The sequence below is a fragment of the Sorex fumeus genome, unplaced genomic scaffold (assembly GCF_029834395.1).
Source record: "Sorex fumeus unplaced genomic scaffold, SorFum_2.1 ptg000008l, whole genome shotgun sequence".
NCBI lineage: Eukaryota > Metazoa > Chordata > Mammalia > Eulipotyphla > Soricidae > Sorex > Sorex fumeus.
In genome coordinates this window covers 61,499,732-61,522,544 of record NW_026606065.1, presented here as the reverse complement: position 1 = coordinate 61,522,544, position 22,813 = coordinate 61,499,732, and the positions used below count along the sequence as shown (strand labels likewise).

The following is a 22,813-nucleotide window of genomic DNA, read 5'->3' as shown; positions in this document are numbered from 1 at the left end:
TTACATATATATGTAAAATATGTATTTGGTTTTGGGGTCTACCTGACAGTGCTTAGGAGTTCCTTCTGGCTCTGCACTCAAGGATCACTGCTAATGGTGCCCCTTGGACTATATATGATGCCAGGGATCAAATTCATGTTGTATTAGTGCAAGACAAGAGCCCTACCCACTGTATTATCACTTGGGCCACCAACAAAATATTTTTGACTCCAAATCAAATGTTCCCTTGTTATATATTTATTTAACAATTAGAGTAGAAATCATAACTTCATATATTACTAAGAAATACAACACTACAATCAGGAATTCAGAACATTTATTGCAAGAGCTGAATAATTGTAAATAACGTAGAACTGGCAAAGCAGTAACAAGGATAATTGTTTAGATATTTATTCTGTCAAAATCATCAAACACCCCTCACAAACCGACAAAAATGTACTGCAATAAGCAATGCACCCCTACCCATTTATTTTCCATTATACTGTGGAAAATGTAAATTTCTATTTACAGAGAAATTTTATTTTTGGTAAGAACAAATTAACTATCAGATTAGCAAACCTTTTTTTGTTTTTTATTGATTTTTTTCATTTAAACTGATGTTGAACTGTGGCATTAAGATAACTTTCACTTCTTTCAATAAAGACATTTTGTTGCATGCTATTTATTTGTTTAATCATCTGTCATGCCTTAACAAAAACCTCCTAAGAATGTTCGAATTTGGATTTGTTTTGCACGTGCAACTGAGATCTTATTAACATTAGTTGTCACTCTGTTGGTTTTACCCAAGTGACAAGATGCTGGTACCTGCCAGGCATTGACCAACTATGATAACAAACAGTTAAACAGCAATAATTAGAGATTTATCCCTTTATTTCCCCCAACTAGCCTACCTGGAGAATGTTCTGTTACATCATGAAGGCACAACACATTAAATATTTTGTGGCTATGGTCTAACACTTGTGTTACAACAACATTATTGTATATGAGGATCAACACAAACTCTGTCATTTCAACAAAGTTATAGACACACATTTGCCAAATTGTAACTAGTTTTGAAGTGATTTTTCTTCAATATATGCTAATTTTGTTATATTAGTTTTGCAAGAGTGACAAGTACAGGATATAATATCACGTTCTGAAGGATAACACACACCTTTAACTCTCTCACTTAATGCTTCTAATTAAGTGATTTTACTTTTGCCTGCCTTCAAAATAAGGATGTCAAGAAAATAGGTTCTGAATTTCCAAGCTTTTGCAGAAGTCCTTTTTTATATAAAAATTTCACTTGTTACCATGTTTTTTACATAATTCCAGCAATATAAGCTATCATATAAGAAGTAAAATTCCAGAACCTTTTTTAAACATAAATGCTTGAGATCCTTTAAACAATGTGTGTCAAGACAGACTACTAATGAGAAACACCTCACTAAAATAAAGAACAAAAATAATGACAGAGGCAAAGTGAAAAAGAAATAAAAAGAAAGAAGCAACCATAAAACACAGAATTATGCTACACCATTTTAGGTGAACGTTATAAGTACACAAAGGTTGTTAATAATAACTTGTTTCTATTTACAAATACTTTAACACTGATTGACTTACAAGTGTCCACTAACGTTGTTAACAGCACAATAGGTTTAATGCTTATTTTTTTAAAAGTTTTGTTTGAAGTATAATGTCAAGTATAGCAGTCCCAGCACAATTCAATGACAAAAAAGAGCACAATTTTCTAACTGGATATGTTTGTCAATCTCTCTAATCCATGGAACTTTCTTACTCTCCAAATGCATATTCTATTGTTCATAGCAGCAGTCCAGGGACAAAATAAAACTTTCTTTCTTAAAAGAAAAAAAAAGGCTATTTGCACAATGGAAATTTCTTTTGAGAATTTAATCAATACTAGTAAACAAGATCACATTGCTAGTAGACTATCTTCTCCTGGTAAAACATTGTATCCTCCATAGTGCTAACACAAAGTTATAGATATCCCTGCTATAAAGGGCATAGTTGTAGAGATCTATTGAATACATAAAGCTCTGACACACACAGTATTAGCATGTCTATTTAGATTAAAGATATTAGGTCCCACATAGCCTTTTCCTTTTTAGAGCTGGTGCTCCTTAGGGCTCTCAATAGCACCTCCTGTTTGCTTATAAGACTTCAGGTTTGCCAGAGGAATGTCTGTCATGTGGCTTCCAGTGTTGAAATGGCCTTCATTGGAGCCATACTGCTTATGGTCATTGAATTGGTTCTTGTTGCTATCTTCTTTCCAGGCCCTGGTTAGGGTATGCCCATTCACCAGCTTGTCCTTCTTGATCCATTCTTTCTGGGGTGCAAAGGTCGACAGAGGTGATTTAGGATGCTGATATGGACCCAAGCCAGGAGGCATCCAGCAATTATCAGAATGACCCAAAACCAAGCACTCTTGAGTACACATTTCTGTAGCTTCAGCTAATCCTCTGGGCCCCAAAGGACCATCTGCAGAGAACAAGGAAAGAGAAAATAAGAGAATGGTTATAGTTTTCATTGAAATGTTTCTCTTTAGAAAAAAATGCATTAGTCATCTATTTTTTAATAAAAAGTATATTGAGTACTCCAGAGATATTCTACCTCATTTTTTTCTGGGTAAAAGGAGTCAGGTTTCATTTTTTGGAGATAAAAATGATCTATTATCTTCTTTAAGCTTTAATTTACACATGGAAAAACAGTTATAGGTAGACATGTATAAACAGATTATCCCATAACACATTAGTTCTTAACAACTTTCTCTACCATGTTAGCACTGATTTGTCTCTAATTCTCATATAAAGTTGTATTTCTGAGAGTTTGTCAGAAGTAGACAGATCTGCATGCAATGTTAAATAATATATGAATGCCGACTGGTCCAACCCTTTTGGAAAACAGTATGTGTGATTCTCAAAAAATTAGAATTTGATCTCTCATTTGACCCAGGAATACCACTCCTGGGAATATACCCCAAAGAGGCAAAAAAGTATAGTCGAAGTGACATCTGCAATTGTTTGTTCATTGCAGCACCCTTTACAGTAGCCAGAATCTGAAAATAACCTGAGTGCCCGAGAACAGATGACTGGTTAAAGAAACTTTGGTACATTTACACAATGGAGTACTATGTATCTGTTAGAAAAGATGAAGTCATGAAATTTATATACAAGTGGTACTACATGGAAAGTATCATGTTAAGCGAAATGATTTAGAAAGAGCGGGATAGGCACAGAAAGATTTCATTCATGTGGGAAACATAAAGCAACAAAATGGGAGACTAACACCCAGGAGTGGCTGAGATTAGTACCAGGAATTTTGCTCCATGACTTGGAGACCAGCCACACGTGCTAGGGGAAAAGGAAGCTCAGATAGAGAAGAGAGCACAAAATAAAGGGTGTTGTGAGGATACTCCCAGGGTGGGAGAAGCATGCTGAAAGTAGACTATAGACCAAACATGATTGCCACTCAATGCCTCTCTTGCAAAACACAGGACCCAAATGAAGAGAGAGAGAACAAGGGGGAATGCCCTACTTTAGAGGTAGGGTGGGATGGGGGTGGTGGGGAGTGGGAGGGATGCTGGGACCTGTGGTGGTGGAGGATGGGCGCTGGTGGAGGGATGGGTGTTTGATCATTGTATAACTGAAACCCAAGCACAAAAACGTGTAAGTCTATAACTGTACCTCATGGTGCTTCACTAATAAAAAAATAAAAAAAAATAAATAATATATAAAAATTACCAGTGCAAGGAAAATAAATGTGAAAGTACCATGTAAATATAACATCATCAAAATTAAGCATTAAAATAGTTGTCTATAAAATTATTTTGCAATAAGTAAACAATTTTTTGGGAGTGGGGAGGACAAACCCATGTTGCTTTGATGTTACTTCTGGCTCTGAATCCAGAAATTACTCCTGGCAGTGCTCAGAAAACCATATGGTATGCCAGGGATAGAATTCAGGTTGGCATCACGCAAACACCTTACCTGCTGTACTATCAGTCCAGCATCAGTATGTGACTTTATACAAATGCAATGACGTAGCAATAATATTGCAGCACTAAAAAACGAATCATTATTGGTCTAAAGAGATAGTACACGGGTAAGGTACTTTTCTTGCATGTGGCACAGCCAGCTTCAATACCTGGCACGACACGTTATACCCCAAGAGCTGCCAGAAATGAGCAGCTGATCCAGGATTTAGCCTTGAGAAATTCTAAGGTGTCCACTCAAAAATATAGCATTACCTTTGAATAAAATATATTAATATATTTACTCTGGTTCTGTCACAAGTATAATTGAATCCAAGTAAATGAAGAAGTGTTTATCTCCAAAGGGAGAATTTGCTCCTTCTAAATCTAATCTATTCTCTATTTATAAGCACATAAAAGCATAGATGAATTCTAAAATGTATCAAATGGTATATAGTAATTAGAGAGAAAAATTTTCCTGTAGATACATGTTTTTTTAAAATTTTTTTACCAGAATACAACACAATACATGCAGCTTAACAATGATTAAATACAAAACAAATAAACAAAAAAACCCAACATTCTTTGATTACACAAAGAGGAATCCAGTCCTCAAAGAAATACAACAAATGTTTAAGTAAAAGTTTGTTTGTTTCTTTTTTACTTTGATTAAACAGTCAAGTGATAATTGATAGCTGGAAAATAAGGAATTGATTTTATAAAAGAGGTTAAGTGAATAGGCAAGAATGCTTGAGGCATATAACATTTTCAAAAGCAGAGTCATCAGAACAAAAATAGTGAAGAAAATGAAGAAAGTGTACTTCTGAGTTTGTCTTATCAACAATTAAAATAATTAAGCAATTGATACATTCACTTTTATGCTAAAACCCAATTTGCACTGGTAACATTGTTGTGTGATTAATAATTGCATTTTTTCTTTTCAATTCAAATCTTCATTTATTTTGGCAGTTTCCTAGTTGTTTCTTATATGTTAAAAATATCTACGAACATAGACAACAATTGATATTACCCTGATATGTCAAAAGCCTAGCAAGTTCAAAATAGACATTTTATGATATATATTCATTATCTATTTATCTATTTATTATATATTTATTTATAATGTATTTAAGGTATATATTTATGATAGGCATTTACAAATATATATTTATTTAATAAGTTAAATAAAATGCAGTGTCTAAATGGACTTTCATAAAAGCTCAAATATTAGTTATTTTTAATCCTTTATGTTCTTATATTTTAGAATTTTAGGTTTTAGAATTTGACATCTGCACTTGTATGCTTATTGCTGCACTATTCACAATAGCTAAATCTGGAAAAAACCTGAGTGTCTAAGAACAGATGACTGGTTAAAGAAACTGGTACATCTACACAATGGAATACCATGGTGTTTCACTAATAAAAATTTAAAAAAAAAGAAAAGATGGAGTCATGAAATTTGCATACAAGTGGTTCTACATGGAAAGTATCATGCTAACTGAAATGAGTCAGAAAGAGAGGGACAGACATAGAAAACTGCACGCATCTGGGGAATATAAAGTAAGAGAATGGGAGACGAACACCTATGATTAGTTGAGATAAGTCCCAGGAGGTCTGTTTGACAGCTTGGAAGCCAGCAGCACATGCTGGAGGAAAAGGCAGTTCAGATAGAGAAGGGAACACCAAGTCAAGTGTATTTGGAGGAATCGCCTGGGATTTGAGATGTATGCTGAAGGTAGACTATAGACCGAACATGATGGCCACTCAATACCTTTACTGCAAACCACAACACGCTAAAGGAAAGAGAGAGCAAAAGGGAATGCCCTGCCACAGAGGCAGGGTGAGGGAGGGGTTGGGGGAATGGGGTGGGAAATTGGGAAGGTTACTGGTTTCATTGGTGGTGAAGTATGGTCATTGGTGCAGGGACGGGTACTCAATCATTCTATAACTGAAATCCAAGCAAAAAAGTTTGTAAGTCTACAACTTTACCTCATGGTATTTCAGTAATAAAAAAAAAAAGAATTTTTCTTTTCTGATTGAAATTCCATCTCATCTGACCTATACTTATAAGCTTTCAGAAGTAGACAGTTTAGTTTTACGTCCACTTTACCTATTTAAAATTAATTTCTCACAAACTTCCAAAGATTATTTATTACTTAGGATATTTAATTTCTACCTCTTTCTGAACTTTTTTCACAGTCCAACTTATACCATTCTTTAAAATTTCAAACACTTTCTTTATTAGGTTCACTTTAGAGTACTCAGTGAATCTATGTCCACACATCCAATATATTTGTTCAAATTAATCCTTGCTTCTTACTTGAAGATCACAAGCAAAGACAACTTCGCTTTTTTATTTGCGGAAGGAGGCCTGGCCTCATTCACGTAGTCATCGATTCTTGTAAGAATCTTTTGATGTCCCAAGACACATGACACACTCCCATGTAAATTTATGTCTCATATTGATCTTGAACGTTTGCACAGATATTTCCTCATTGATGAATAACACATTTACTAATCGAGCTCCTTCATCATTTACTTTAGTGACTTTTTTTCCCCTTTGGGGTCAAATGCTGCAAATATAACAGTTTTTTTTCTCTCATGTCAAAATTTAAAAAATTCATAGAAAGAAATGTATGGTTTATCAAGTCTCAGATTTCTTATTATTATAGTTCTAGGCAATAGTGATGATTTATGAACAGTGTTAATTGTCAATTAAAGTTTTATGAGGTTGAAGCTGTTCTGAGAAATTATTAAAGATGCCTTCTGCTTAAAGGCAGAACTTAAGTAATTATAAGAGATGCTGATCTCATAAAACTATACTAAAAACTTCCTCAACAGCAAATCTTTTCATCTAACAATGTTATATGATATTTAATAAATGAATTATTTAAATTATTTTAAAAACAGATTGATGCCTTTCTAGATAGCAATGAAGACAATCACTAATTTGGTACATAATATATCCTGTAGCCTATTAACCAGTAGTTAATCTTTTTTTAAACCACTAATAAGTTTTTATTTCTTGTTAATATTTCCAAAAGGAAAAGAAGTATCAAGTATTTTGCAAAATGAATAAAACTATGATGTTATTAACTGTAAGATAGAATATAAAATTATTTTCAAAAAGCTAGGTATAATATACAATACCATTTTATTAAAGCATAAATGTTGCCCAATGATTTAGAACAATTTGGTCGTGTATAAGTATCTGTTGATACCCAATCTTTTGTATGGAATGATACATTTGAACAAATACAATAAATCCTGCCTTTTTAAAAAGAACTACATAACTTTTATTTCATGAAAATCTACTAAGCTTATACTATATAGTGAGAGTGAGAAAATAATCAGGGATATAACAATGAAGAAAAAGAAATTACTACTCTACTAGTGGAACTCTCAGTCTATCCTGAAAATTAAAAGAAAAAAATTTCCTAAAGGAGTGAATGTAGAGGGGATAGTAAGATGTCACTGGAAAAAAGAAAAATAACAATTACTTGGCTTAGAGTTTTCTAACAATAGAGGAATCTTTACCCAGATTATATTATTTTTACCATTTCTGTAAGTTCTTATTAAAGATATTTGACAATTCAAAGCACTTAAAACCACAGGCTGGTGAGATAGGACAGCAGGTAAGATGCTTGCCATGGCCAACCTGAGTTCGAACCCTGCAAGGAATGCTGAGCCATGAGTAAGTTCTACTGCATGTAATCCAACTCACCCTCAGTCCCCTCCTAAAAAAAAGAATTAAAATCTATATTTAATAATTTATAATCCTGGCATGATTGGTATTGATATATTGGAGGTAATGAATTATTGTAAACAAACTTATAAAACTAAAATAAAATTTAAAACCATATATTTAAGATACAGTACCTTTAACTAAATAAAATGGTTTCTATCACCCTCATGCCATAAAAACATGTCTTCCTAAGTGTACCCCTGAAAGTCCTGAGCACATATGTCATGGCCCAGGCAATCAGTTCCCCCACACTAGGACCAGAGTAGCACCACATCCTTGGAACTTCTCATGGAACCACCATCTCAGCTGGCACAGGACTGCTCGTTACCATACTGCCAAGATCATTCCTTAAGGAATACCCTGAGCACTACTGGGTAACCCCCTCCAAAAATTAAAGCAAAACAAAATAAAAGCAAAATGAATCTGAATGCTTTTACTAAAGCATACCATTACGTTTATAAAACCTTCATAGGTTCTAAGGGAAATTTTGTATTAGGTAGCTGGTCCTTATAGAAGATTTCAAGGTGTGTTCACAGGTGGATGATAGACAGTTATTATTGCAGCTCAAAAGGCAAAGAAGTCACCAGAGAGCTACCAGTTACAGGACAGAGGTCAGCTGGAATTGTATGGAGGAAGATGATGGTGGCAAGCAGGGCAGTTTGCTAGGTTTATAAGTGGGTCTATAAGTGGATGGAGAAATTTCAGTAGGTTTTCAGGTTCAAAATGGGGCTCTCTCAAATTACCCTGTAGCTCACCTCCAGAGATAGTTCAGATGCAATGCCCCAAAAAGTAAAATCTCAAAAGGAATGGGTGGGATGTAGATTTATTCAAGAAGTAAAGCAGGGATTTTAAAAGTGAGTCAAGAAGTTTTCATTTATTTCAAGACAATTTGCTTATGTACTTGCTAGGATAAGCTATATTTTTAGAAAATATACTTTGGTTTCTACTTTGCCAAGTATTTTTTCTGGGAATGTTGTAGGATAACAGTGGTTTGTGCTTTCTCCTCTGTCACAAGGAGTTTAGACTTACTGAGTAATACCTATCAGGATGCTCCCTAAGCACTCCCATTTCCTCAGTATTCATCTTTAACTTCTCCTTTGTGTTCTGCTTCCCCCTGTCTGTTAAAGATTCATTTCCCCTAAGCAATGACTTGTAAAAAGTGACTTGTAAATTCAAATTCTTCAGAGATCTCTGAAGATCTCTATAAGTGATCTTTTGTAAGTGAAATATCACTTTTCTCTTTTCCTTATGTCCTTTGTATAGTTTACTTTAGAGCAACGTCCTTTTTGTATAGACACAGGCAGCAGTTATGCTATGATTTTGTAACTCTAGAGTTAATTGAATAACTTCTGTCATCTTCACATTTACTAGACTTAAGCCTCAGTTTCCCTTACTTTTTAGCACCCTAAAAACAGGGTCCCATCGAAGGCCAAGTTCCCACCCTACAAAAGGCCTGGCAGCCACACTCACACCCGATAACTTTTGCCATGCTTATGGCCGACTACACTGTCTCATGAGTGAGCTCCACAAAGATGCCAAGCTGCTAAAAATTTCATACACACTGGACTGGTTTGCTTGAAAACTCCAGGTCTTCTCATAGTTGGGGTGATCAACCTCCTCCCACTTCCCCATACATCCCAAAGCCCCCGGAAGCTACCTCCATGTTCCACCCTTGCCACCATGTAACTCTCTGCCCATTTAAATATTCTGGATATCCTGGAGCGGCATCTCCATATTCTAACATCCTAGAAGTATCACACTCTATTGGACAGAATATAACATAGAAGCCAACTAAGCCCAACAAAAAAAGCTTTAACACAGAAGTCTCAACTAGCAACAGCAGCTTAATATACAATCAGAAAAAGACTTAATATTCCCCTGGAGAGTTACACCAATTTTCTCATTTTTTTTCCTCTTACTTAAGTATTTTTTTTTGATCACTCCATTATGCATTTAGGGGTAACAAGCAGTATAAAATAAATTATTTTGAGCCTGCTACTGGATTTGAGGCATGTTTGGGAAAATGATGGTAAAAGGAAGGCTATGTAGCTGGTGGGATTGGTGTTGGAACATTGTATGCCTTTAACAAATGCCTCATGAAAAACTTTGTAAACAATGATATTAAAGTTAAAAAAAAAGATTTATTTTAATGAGTTTTTTACTTTCTTTCTTTGATTTTTAGGCCACACCCAACTGTGCCCAGGACTTACTCCTGGCTCTGTGTTCAGGGATCATTCCTGGCAAAACTGGTGCATGAACCACAGTCCAAGGTTATGCCATGTACAGGGCAACAATCTTAGCCTTGTACTAATTTTTGGTGCTCAATGAGTATTTATATTAAATATCAAAGTAATTCCCTCTTTTATTTTCCACACCTCAGCTCATCAATCAGAACCAACAAAAATTTGCAAGATAGTGCAGAGCTTGGAGAGTTTCAATTCCTGGCTACACCAGGCTTACAGCATTCTTAAGGGAAAATTTGGAGATCCAGTACCATACCTAGGAAGGCCCCTGGTGTTCCCTGGCACTGGGAGTCCTGAGCAGCAGTGTATACTTTACCCCAAGCAATGAACTTCCAGTCTGACTATCAGAGTATTTCAGCAGTAATACTCAGGCCCCCTGACAAGAGTTACTTGAACTTCTAACATTCAGACCTTGGTTACAACACAAGATAACACAAATTAATAGGTCTCCATTTATATTTAAATTGTAGCATACTTGAGTGAGCTTTGATGCATTTTGTTATGCCCACTGGGAAGCAGAACTGTTACTTCATTGATTTACTCACTGCTGTAATTAACAAATAGCTTCTGGCCTGTTGACCGCCTGCCTTTCAACCTGACTCAAAACTCTTTATTTCCAAAAGAAGAAATATGCATTTGAAACCAAAAATAAGCAAACCAAAAAGCATGAGACCTTGCTACTCCTGATTGAGTTATATTACTATAAGTTTGAGCTTTCATGCAAATATATTTTCCTTGGATTTCTTTCTTTTTTTTTTTTAAATGTTGAGTAAAGTAGGGCAATACTTTATACAGCTGACATGGAACTGTAGAACATATCAGTGGTTTGAATCAAATCATTGCATCTCATTTATTTAATTTTATTGTGTTTATAGTTAGAAATTGTTACTTGTAAAGACAAGGGAGATATCTAAATGGGTAGAAGAACATGCCTTAAATATTTCAAGTCCCCACTTGAATATCTGTTACTGCATTTGCTTCACCTCTCCCCAAATGCATCATACATGTCCCAGGTGGCCCCCAGGACCACTGAGCTTGAGAAGCACTGCATTATAGAGTCTAGCACTGAGCCTGTTACCTGATTGTCTAGCAAGTACTGCAGTTTGTATCTCACCCACCTCATGCGTCCTGAGCAGAAAAAATAGCAAGAGAGAGAGAGAGAGAGAGAGAGAGAGAGAGAGAGAGAGAGAGAGAAAGAGAGAGAGAGAGAGAGAATACTGCTTATATGTAAAACACATTGATTGTCATTTATAATGGCCTCATATTAAGGTAATATTGCATATCATCAGTTATGCAAACACAGATTCTTAAGTTTTCAATTTTAGTCTGTTTTTCCAAGATTTCACAGTATCATGAATGTATATGCAAAGTTGTATATACTTCAGAAGTACCTTAAAGTGAACGATAAGTCATCAGTTTAAATGTGCTGAAATACTTTTTTTTTATACAGAAACAGGGATGAAATGCCTTTATTTAAGAATTTATCCTAACATTTGCTTTGTACTTTCTGCTTTTAATATACCAAGAAAACTATAAATTTTATATCTGTTCTTCTTGTTCCAAATTATCTTCCCATAATTAAAATTTTAGAATAGCACATATTCTCATCCAGTACATTTTAAGCTAAATTTAGTATCTCTAGCAGACCAATACAAATCAATTCAGTATTTTTACTAGTTTATTTTTAATTTTAGTGTATTTCTTATTTGTTTGAGCAATCTATTTCTTTTTTTCTTTTTTTTTTTGGTGAACTGTCTTTATGGAAAGTGTCTAAGTGCCTATGAAAACCTTAAAAAATATTTTAGGCAAATTCCTTTGACAGGCAATACTACTTACTACTATTTCACCATCATTTTCTTAATCTACAAATCAAATCAGTTAAAAAACTTAAAGTCTAAATATGATAATAATTATTTTCAAATGTGAAAGTCTCATGATAAACAGAAAATTTTCAGCACTTACCACATTCTCTTTTGATGTTCGATTTCTAGTCCAGATTATATTATACTGTATACTTATGTGGAATTTTTTTATTAATTATTTTAACAACATTTATTTGATTTTATTGTTAGGTTTAAGTAGTTGTTGGAAGAGTATCTAAAGTTAGATCCTATGCAAAATCTAAGGTAAAGGTAAAAAGGTAAAGGCCCTCCCGTTGATCGTTGATTTGCTCGAGCGGGCCCAGTAATGTCTCCGTTGGAGACTTTGTTATTACTGTGTTTGGCGATATGCAAAATCTAAATCATGTGATTATCAAGTCTAATTAAGAGAAATATATTTAAGTGCCAATAAAATAATAAATTTGGTTGGACTTGTAAAAGTAAATTTATATTCTTTTGTCCCATGAAGTGCCTCATGAAGGAATTGAAAATAAATGACTAAATTTTGATGTGCATCTTCTACTATTCTTCTATACTTTCATTAAATATCAACTTTGTTCATGTTATATTTATTTTACTAATAAGAAACTTAAGATAGGACCAAGAAATTATTAATCAGTTGCCCCATGTGGTTTTCTGTATTACACAGACCACACTTTGGTTTTAGAATATAAAACCATATTTAGATCAAGTACTCAGAAACAGTGCAATGCTTTAATCAGAGTTTTTAGTTTATAGTCAGATTTAAACACATCATTGTGATGTATAATAATCACCTTGAGAAACAAATGCAGAAAAAAAACACCAGGAGGATTTGACAAAACCTTTGGTTAACGAGTAAACAAGGATTAAATGTTTTACATGTTCCTCATACAGATTTTTCCCTTGGTCACAGATGAAAAGTCAACATTTGCAGATGGAGACAGTCCAAGTACAATAACACATGGCCAGCCTAAGCAGCAGATTCTTTGCCGGAGAGGATATTGGTATTTGGTCAGACATTATAACTTGCACAGAATAGAGAGCGCTTCCTTATAAATCTTTTGCTTTATTTTGCATGGAATGAACATCTGATGCCTTTTTCTTAACTATTGAAGCTGACTTCTGAAAGAAAATGATTGCCTTTGATAATTTCCCTTATTTAATGCTTATATTTGAAGTTATAATCAAATGGAATAACAATGATCTAATGAGATAGGTTTTTATTGATTATTCAAATTAATTTTCAAATGTTGACTAAATTACTTAATAAAAATCACCTTATTTCTATCATTGTAGATCCTGTTCACTTTGTTCAAAATTTATTGCTCATATTTATTATATCTGATGCCTTTCATTTTAAAATCTCATTTAAGTATTGACAGTTCCTAAATTCTCTGTTCTGCAATAAGTCACGTTTCTCAGAAAACAACAAAATCTTAATTGATGTGCAACATGTTTTAAAGATTTATCTGAGATTTTCAGAATTGAACTATTTTTTTAAGCTTAATATCAGACCAAAATCTTAAATGGGGAAGTGCATCAGGCAACAAGAACAACCAAGATGTGATCTGAAGAGCTTGCCCTGTCACCACCATTAAAAAGATGGTGATCCAAAAGCAGGATGGACAAACTCCCTGTAGAGGGGTGCAAGGACTGAGCCTTGATGAGTGGTCCAGAAGACTGGTCCCCTTCAATACAGGAGAAGTTTCAGCAGGAATAAAATCCATAATAAGAGTATGAGAGAGTACCATCAAATATTCTAAGTTTTTACTCATTCAAAGCACACCAGGAAAAATATAGAAAGTCCCAAGTGGGGTAGTTTGGGAAAATAGCTTATGAAGCTCACTTTGAAAAAAAGCGAGTGTTGTGAATAGACATTCTGGGGGGTCCTCTGAAATTGAGATGTTTAATTGGGATATATCATTCTGTTACCTTCCAGAGTCCCTCAAACTCTTTTTCCAATGGAGAAGTCCTTTTCTCTTAAAACCATCTCTTTCTCTGTTTCTTTCTCTGTCTCTCTGTGTCTCTCTCTTTGTTTCTCTGTCTGTCTGTCTCTCCATGTTTCATAAACAAATATTTTACTTCACTCTCCATCTTCTTCTGAAATTTTTTTGTTTGTTTGTTTGTTTCTTATGTTTGCTCTTGTTGGTGGTGGTTTTTGGGGTCATGTCCAGGCTTAATCCTGGCTCTATGTATGTTCTCAGAGGTACTCCTGGAAGAATTCCAAAGGTATACCATACATGTGTTAAAATAGAACCTAGATCATCTTAGTATAAGGCAAGCATTCTACCCACTGTACCATTTCTTAGGCCCTCCTCCAAAAATTGTTGTCTGTGAGGAATATAAGAGGGCTGGACACTAGTGCCCATGCCCTATAGGTGCTCATGGACTTCTTTTATCAGTCCAAACCAACAAAACACATTCCCAGGGAGACTGAAGTGGGTCTAGAAGGAGAGCTGTAGCACTATAGCAATACTTTGATTGAGGCTCTTATCTTGTCTTTCCTCACATCTTCCATTGACATCATTTATTCATCATTCAGGAGACTAATATCAGACATCAGAAGGCACTTACAATTTTTTTGCCCCTAAAAACCTCTGTTACTTATCTTCAACCAGGTCAATATTATACAATATTGCGATATAATACCCAGCCTTCTCCCTCTCACAATCCATGAAATTGAGATTCTATTTCTCACAGTACTCAGAGGGCATGGTGGCTTGTGCCAGCTGATTTAAAGTATCAGACAACTGGGGACATGTTATTTGCTGAGTTGCTTAAGATATAAATATAAAGTGCTTCATATTTTCAAAGGCATCAAGATTTTTTTCTAATGCAATAAAACATCATAGCTGTACAGGTGATGTGTAGAGGTATTTGTTTGTGCTTATGTTTACACCTGAACTGTTTTACCATAAATTTGAATTAATATAGCATAGATCAATGATTTTTAAATGTTACATCACCTTGAATTAATACGACATAGATCAATGCTTCTCAAATGTTAATGTGAATATGAACTACATGGGAAAATTGTTAAAATAATTAAGTGCAACCTAAGATTTAGTAAATATGAGTGGGTCATGATTTTCCTCATTTTTATGTACCATTCAGAATGGTCACTGCAAATGTTTAGGGGTCTTTCACTTTGACAGCAAGGGCAATGAGGACTTAACCTAACTGATCATTATCCCATCCTTTCCCAGAGGCCTAAAGTACTCAAGTCTCAGAGCTTTACAGATATAAGGGGAAGTGTTAGAGTACTTTAGTAAGAGATAAATCAATGTAGACAACAGTGAGAGCAGACGTTTGCAGACACGTAAATAGAAAGACCCTGGTAATCTATATTAAGTGAAACATTATCTGAAACCAGCCCAAAGGTATGAATGCCTTTTATACAAAACCTAAATATCTGTAAAATTCAGAATTCTGGGCCCAGAGAATGGCTGGATCCCTGGGATCAGAGGTTCCACCCCTTGAAGAAAGGCCACTCAAACAATATCGGAATAAAAATATAAAAATATAATCATCAATTGCTCCAAGCTCTTCCACCTGGCTATTTGTCAGAGGAAAAGGAGTAGTAGTTGCCCACAACTTCCCCTGAGAAGTTTTTTTTTCTTTTCTTTTCTTTAGGATTTCCTTCCCCACTCTGGGTAAGTGGTCCTCATATCACTTGTTAGGTTATTTAATTTGTGCCCTTTTTTCAATCAAAAAAGACTATGTTTTCTCTTTAGCACTTATTTCTCTTTTTTTCCCTTCCTCAATTTCAAAAATAATCTTGTTTTATGCTATTATTTATTTCCTCCTGAAATTCTCTTCTCTGAAGGAAATGCAACAGACCAGGCAAGACTGAGTAAGATTTAGGACTGACTTTACTTTCCTGCAAAGTAAAAGCCTTGGCTTCTGTGAAACCCAACTTCTTACTCTAGCCTTGGGTTCTGTGAACCCCACCTTCCCCCCACTCCTGCCCCAGAAATCTGATGCAGGGATCACTTCCCAGTGGCAGAGATTATTTCGATACAGGTCAAAAGATAAATAAATAAATAAATAAACAAAACCCAGAAGTGGTTTGGTGCCCACGTAATGTGGCTGATGAGATGATAAATCTTTACCTGGAAATGCTCATCACAAACATCATTAGTCCATGATTTCCCCAGGCCCATGCCAGGTGACTGAGGTGAGTAGACAGGGAAGCAGTTGATTCCCCTTTTGAGGGTTCCACATCTCTCCTCTCCTTCACAAAAGCCATTGAGGAAACCCTACTATTTTGTTGATGGGAGTCAGCTCTCTGACTGGTAAGAACAGGGCAGATTCAAGGAAACCGAGATGGGTCTACGGCCGAGCAAAAACAGAGTTGTAACTGGGAAACGCTGGATAGTTGTGAGAACTAAATAATAGGTCTTCCCTACCCAGAAACACTTCCCCACTTCATTAATTTCATTTATCACTGCAGGTTTGCCTACTTTAGTAAGATTTTCTGTATAGATTATAGGTAGTCAAATGGACATAATTCTGTTAAAAAAGCCAAACAATAAATCATTTGCCCAAATTCCACCAAAATCACACCATGATGTGACATTATCTAATTCACCTAAAGTTATAGTGTGAAACAGCTGTCTAGGCATAGTGGAATTGCCTAAAATATATTTAATTGACCCACTCTTGTTCTCTGATGTGTAAATTGCTTGAAAAACTTGTATGCTTTGTTGCAGCAGAATACCTACTCAGACCTCCAGGTGACATTATGGTGACCTCCTGTTACAAAAGCAGGGAGTCTTTTAACACAAAAATTATTTGACCCCATACAGGAATTTTAATCCTATTGATTTGGGATAGAGCCCAGGCACTATTAGCTCTTACAAGTTTCCTGGGGCTTCATTCTCCTTATTCTCCAGCACAGCCTAATCTGTTTCAGTTTATTTTGGCAGCACCAACATGCTTTCAGACACCTGAAACATCAGGCATGTGGTCTTTATTATCTACACTCAATCTGGGATTTCCCATAATTTGTAGCCTTAGTTATCATATGTATCTGGTTGTTTCCAAATGTATAAATCCAGACTATTTCCCCCACCCACCTGGGACCATATCAGTATATCTAAAAATCTTCCAAATTGTCAGAATCATTTGGAATTTTAATGGGAAAAATTCCAAGTTACTTCATTCTTCCTTTAATTCTTGATTTTACAAGCTTTTTCAAAGATCAATCACATGCTCAATGTATAAAGGAAAACTGAAAACAAACAAACAAATAAGAACTATCTTGGAGATCAGTGACTTAAAATTACCCTATATTTTCCAATCTAATTCTTGGGACTTTGCATATGATATGTCAAATTATAACATAAGTGATTATATTACTCACTAAGGTCAATGTGGACTGAATATATACCTTACCCAAATTCATATATTAAAACTATATTTTGACTGTGATTTATATGGAGTTGGAGCGTTTGGGATAATGGTAATTTAAGTATGAGAACCTCATGATGAGATTGGTTCCTATATAAGATATTCTAGATCCCCCCCCCAACTTGATCTCCCTCTCTTTTTACCTACCGTATGTGGATACAGCAAGAAGGCTGTTTTCCAATGATACAAATCTGATCAATTTAACATTACCTTCATTTTAGACTGTCTACCCTTTAGAATTGTAAGAAATATATATTTTTAGCCATAGAGCAGACATGACACATTTTTTTAATAATAGTGAGAACTGATAAACACAATAGAAAAAGACTTATTATTATAAAAAGTATGCATCTACTATTAAAGTTTAATTTTAATTGATTAAAAAATAAGGGGTTTTCTAATACCCTTCTGATAAGGGGTTAATATCAAAGATATACCAGGCACTGATTAAAATCTACAAGAAAAACAACCAACTCCATCAAAAAATGGGGTGAAAGAAATGGACACAAACTTTCTCAAAAAAAGATTTGAATGCCCAAAAGGCCCTTGGAAAAATGCTCTTCATCAGTAATCATCAAGGAGATGCAAATCAAAACAATAATGAGATATTATCTACACCAAAGACTGGCACACACCCAAAAAACAAGAGCAACCAGTGCTGGTGTGGATATGGGAAGAAATGAGCTCTCCTTCAATGTTGGTGGTAATACCAACTGATATAGTCTTTTTGGAAAACAATATGGATATTTCTCAAAAAACTGAAAGTTGAGAGCTCCCATTTGACCCAGCAATACTGTTTCTGGGAATATACCCGTGGGGCCCAAAACCACACAGCAGAAACACCATCTGTGTTCCTTTGTTTGTTGCAACACTATTCACAATCTAGAATCTGGAAACAACCTGAGTACCCAAGAACAGACAAATGGATAAAAAAAAACTATGCCACATCTACACAATGCAGTACTACACAGATGTTAGGAAAAATGAAGTTATGAAATTTGCATATGAATGTATGGACATGAGAGTATTGTGCTGAGTAAAATGAATCTGAAGATGAAGGAGAGATAAAGAATGTCTGAATTCATTTGTGGCATATTAAAAATATGTAGCAAGACTAATATTTGTTACCAGGGAAAACGGGTTAGAAGGACTGACCAATTGTTGTAATCAATCACAGGTGTGTTTGGGGTGGAGGGTACATAAGATAGACAAGAAACCAGTATGACAATAATAGCCGGGAATGATCACTCTGGACAAGAACAAGAACTGAGTGCTAAAAATAGATAAACATATATCCCTGATAGACTTTTGGTATGGAGAGAGAGAGAGAGACAGAGACAGAGAGAGACAGAGAGAGACAGAGACAGAGACAGAGAGAGAAGTGTCTGCCATAGAGGATGTGGGAGGTGGGGGTTGAAGGGAGGGAAACTGGGAACTCTGATGCTGAGAAATGTACACTGGTGGAGGCATAGGTGTTGGAACACTGTATGACTGAAATCTAATCATATAGAGCTTTGTAAGTGTCTAACTCACAGTGACTTAATAAAAGAAAAATTTTTAAAAGAGAAAGAAAAAATAAGTGGGTTTATTAGCCACCTGTTCCCTTGAAAAGCAAGAGGTTGTCTCTAGTAGCTAGTTTAAAGTAAAAATATGTTACTTTTCTGGTTTTGAATATGGAAAGGATCTCAGGGCAATTTCCAATTTTTTTGACCAAGTCCAGATGGGTAGCTAACAGGACAACTGGGTCAAAAGAGAACTCAATTTTGCCAATAAACTCAATAAACTCTAAAACTGGTTCTTCCTTTGAGCTACCATAGAAGAGTCTAGCCTATCTGATTTCTTGATTTCCAAACCATGATATGTCATTACTCTGTAATATAAAATCAATAAAAATCTAGGGTTATATATGATGCCCTGAGGACAGCCAGGGGATCATATGTGATGAAGCAGAGTCTCCTCTGTGTAGAGTCAGGATTGAGCCCTGAGCTTTGCCAGTTGTGGCCCCCAAATCAAAACAAAACAAACAAAAATAACAAAATCTATCTTTTACTCAAAATGTATAGTCAATCAACAATTTTTTAAATCTATTTACTTCCTTGAATACCCACCAGTCCACTGCATTCATTTGTTCAACAATATTCTCCAGTTGCTAACCAAAAGCATGCATAAAAATTTAATTGTACATTATAAATTTATATGTACATTGTTTATATATATGTTTTCTTATTGTTTCTATAACAACATATCACAAGAATAGTTGCTGAATAAAACATATATTTATACTCTTACATGCCTGTAGGCAAAAAATGAGAAAACAATTTATCTTGTGAAGGTTTCTGAGGGAGATTCCTTATGGAAACTCAATAATCCCATTCCTTTTTCCCCAATATATATAAATTGTCAGTCTGTTAGTGATCCTCAACTAGTTCTTTCCTTATCTTCAAGGTGCATCATCTCATCTATACTTGGTTTGCACTTCATCTTTACTAATTCTTCTTTTACTTTTATTCATCTCTTGGAATCATTGTGATGCCATTGTTCCCTCAGGGAAAATTCAAGTTGATTTCCTCATTTCAAAATCCTGAGAATAATGACATCCAAAAAATCATTTTATTCTGAGTTAAAAAAAAAAGGTACATATTATAGGGACTAGAAATCAGAAATATTTGAGAGACATTTGACCTTACACAATATTTAAGTAGAATACTTAACTCTTCCTTTGACACTACTATTAAAGGTCCAGCCTCTTTCATGGTCCATAGAACCTCAAATCATCTAATTCCTACCCAACCTTATGATCTCATGTTTCCTTCTATCACTTCTTGAGCCCCATATTACGTTGTTCTGCTAGACTAACTTTCTTACTGTGCCTCAAACACATCACAATAAACGAGGTCTCAGTTATTTTGCTATTATTTGTACCTAGACTATGCTCATTGGCATCAAAATAGCTCATTCACCTCATTTAGCTGTTTCCTCAAATTCAATTTTTCATAGTGGTGTTTTCTGACAACTCTATAAAGTAGCATTTCCTATTCAATCACTCTACTCCCTCAACCAGCTGTATGTTTTTCCCTGGGTAGCATTCATTACTACTTGTCACAATATATTTATTTGTTAACAGCTTTCCACTGACACTAGAACATAGCACTACAATATCAGGTCATTTTCTTTTTGATAATTACATTACCAAGGCCTGGACATTGTAGATAATTATTAGACTAATTAGATTTCTTTCTTTTTTTTTTGGCCACACCAAACCTTTCTCAGGAGCCATGCAGCGTGAGGCAATAGAAAATAGGGCTTTGCACATGCAAGGCAAATGCCCTACTACTGGCTACTGAATGTTTTTGAAAGACAAAACTAAGTGGAGTTGTACTAAGCCTAAATTAGTGACCTAACATACATTATAGGACAACTAATTTACAGTTAGAAAGTAGTTAATAACCCAATAGTTTTTACCTGTACAGAAGACATATTTGTTCACTAATAGTTAATAAGCCTAAGCAGAATTAATAAGGGCAAAATAACTGCATCCAAAAGAATTTAGGCACTACCTTTCTTCAGAGCTATTGCAAAGCTTCTGGAAGTGGAATGCCCCAAAGTGAAACATAATTAGGTTGCTTTCTATATTTCACCCAACTGCTTAATCATGCCAGAAAGTTCATAATTCCTTTTACCAACAGAGGTATTAGATGTCATCAGAATTACAGATTCACAGGATACATAACAATACAATTCTTTCAAGCCTGAAGACACCAAAGAAATTATTAGCAATTAGGAGTAATAGCACAGCGGTAGGGTATTTGCCTTGCATGCGGTCTGCCCAGACGACCTGGGTTCGATTCCTCCACTCCTCTCGGAGAGCCCGGCAAGCTACAGAGAGTATCTCGCCTCCGCAGCAAAGCCTGGCAAGCTCCCCATGATGTATTCGATATGCCAAAAACAATAACAACAAGTCTCACAATGGAGACGCTACTGGGCCTGCTCGAGCAAATCGATGAACAATGGGGAGGAACAGTGCTACAGTGCTACTCTGAAGTAGAGCTCTAATGAGATGCAGATGCCTGTGTGAGAATTAGTCCTTTGGAACAGGGTTGTTCAGGTAAAAGGGAGGATATTTAGAGAAAAATAAGTAAAGTCAGAAATCTGTTGAAAACTAGAAAGAAATTTAGACTATAAATACATTTGTTTACAACTATAAGGGGTGAAATTACTTTTTACAAATTTGGAATATTTTTTTACCATTTTTAGGAGGAAAACTGAATTTGAAAGAGGTTTATATGCCACATTACATTCCATACTGAATGTTGTCATAAAATTCATTGCTTAAACTCAGGTGTACATTAAGAAAAATTACTCTAAAAATGAGAAGTATGGTATTATATTTTGAAAGAATCTCCTAAGGGGACAGTTGAAAATATCATTGTTTCATTATTGAAAATGGCCTATGTAATAGAGCACTTCTCAGGATGATGCATAGGATTACTCATTCTTATCTAAAATATATTTTTATCTTCGACTGCACTTTGCATATTCAGAGAAAACTGCTTCATTAATATTGGTTCTTGAAAGATAAAGCTCTCTTAAAATAAGTATTACATGCAACCTTAAGTCATCAACATAAATTTGACTGAGATTTTCTATATTTTCAACTATATGTTGCCAATAATAATCATTATTTTATTATAGTACTTTGATGATAATGGAGGATATTTCATAAAATATCTTTAATTTTTACTATTTTTAGTAGCTATATAAATTCTAATTGTTTATTATCACTAGCGATAGCACAGCGGTAGGGTATTTGCCTTACATGAAGCCAGCCCAGCCGAGCCGGGTTCGATTCCTTTGCCCCTCTCTGAGAGCCTGGCAAGCTACCAAGAGTATTTCGCCCTCACGGCAAAGCCTGGCAAGCTCCCCGCGACATATTCAATATGCCAAACACAGTAACAATAAGTCTCAAAGTGGAGCCATTACTGGTGCCCGCTCGAGCAAATCGATGAACAACAGGAGGACAGTGACAGTGACAGATGTTTTCATTAAAATATTTTGCAATGTAAAGTTATATTGAGACAAATTATTATTTTCTGAGCCTAAAAGTATTTGCAGTTTCAATGTATTTTATCACTAAATCAAATATACTTTAAATTTTCTCAAGATTAAACTGAAATTTTTATCAAAACACCTAGAAAGCACTCATTAACCTTAGTGTTTTCTTTTTAAATATGTAAGAAAATATGTAAGAAAAAATGATCTGTCATTAATTGATATGTAGGGGAAAAATTCTCAGTGTGTAAGATTTGAACTTGCCTCTGAAAGGGATGTATTTTTTTCCCCTTTTTTCAGTTTGAGAAGTAACTTCTTAGATGGAGGGGAATGATGGCTAATCACATTGGCTTCTTATCAGGATATGCTGTCCCTTTTCAATTGAATATGTTTTTTATTATTCTCATCTGCCTCTCCAAAATGACCTATCTCTAGGGCATAATTGGTGTTTGACTATTTTGATAAGCTCATTAGTTTTATAATGTTATTAACCAAAAGGCTATGTTATTCTTTGGAAGGCTATCTGCATTTA

General features: G+C 35.0%; 1 protein-coding gene across 8 annotated transcripts in view; it reads right to left on the bottom strand.

Annotated features, from left to right (window-relative positions):
• Positions 1-299: 299 nt before the first annotated feature.
• The window catches only part of PCDH9 (protocadherin 9), a 1,028,937-nt gene continuing 1,006,423 nt past the window's right edge, over positions 300-22,813 (bottom strand). For all 8 annotated transcript variants that reach the window (XM_056110067.1, XM_056110070.1, XM_056110068.1 and 5 more), the window contains one exon: positions 300-2,478. In XM_056110067.1, the coding sequence (XP_055966042.1) occupies positions 2,105-2,478 (374 nt within the window). In that variant the 3' untranslated portion in view covers positions 300-2,104. The remainder of the gene's footprint in view (positions 2,479-22,813) is intronic.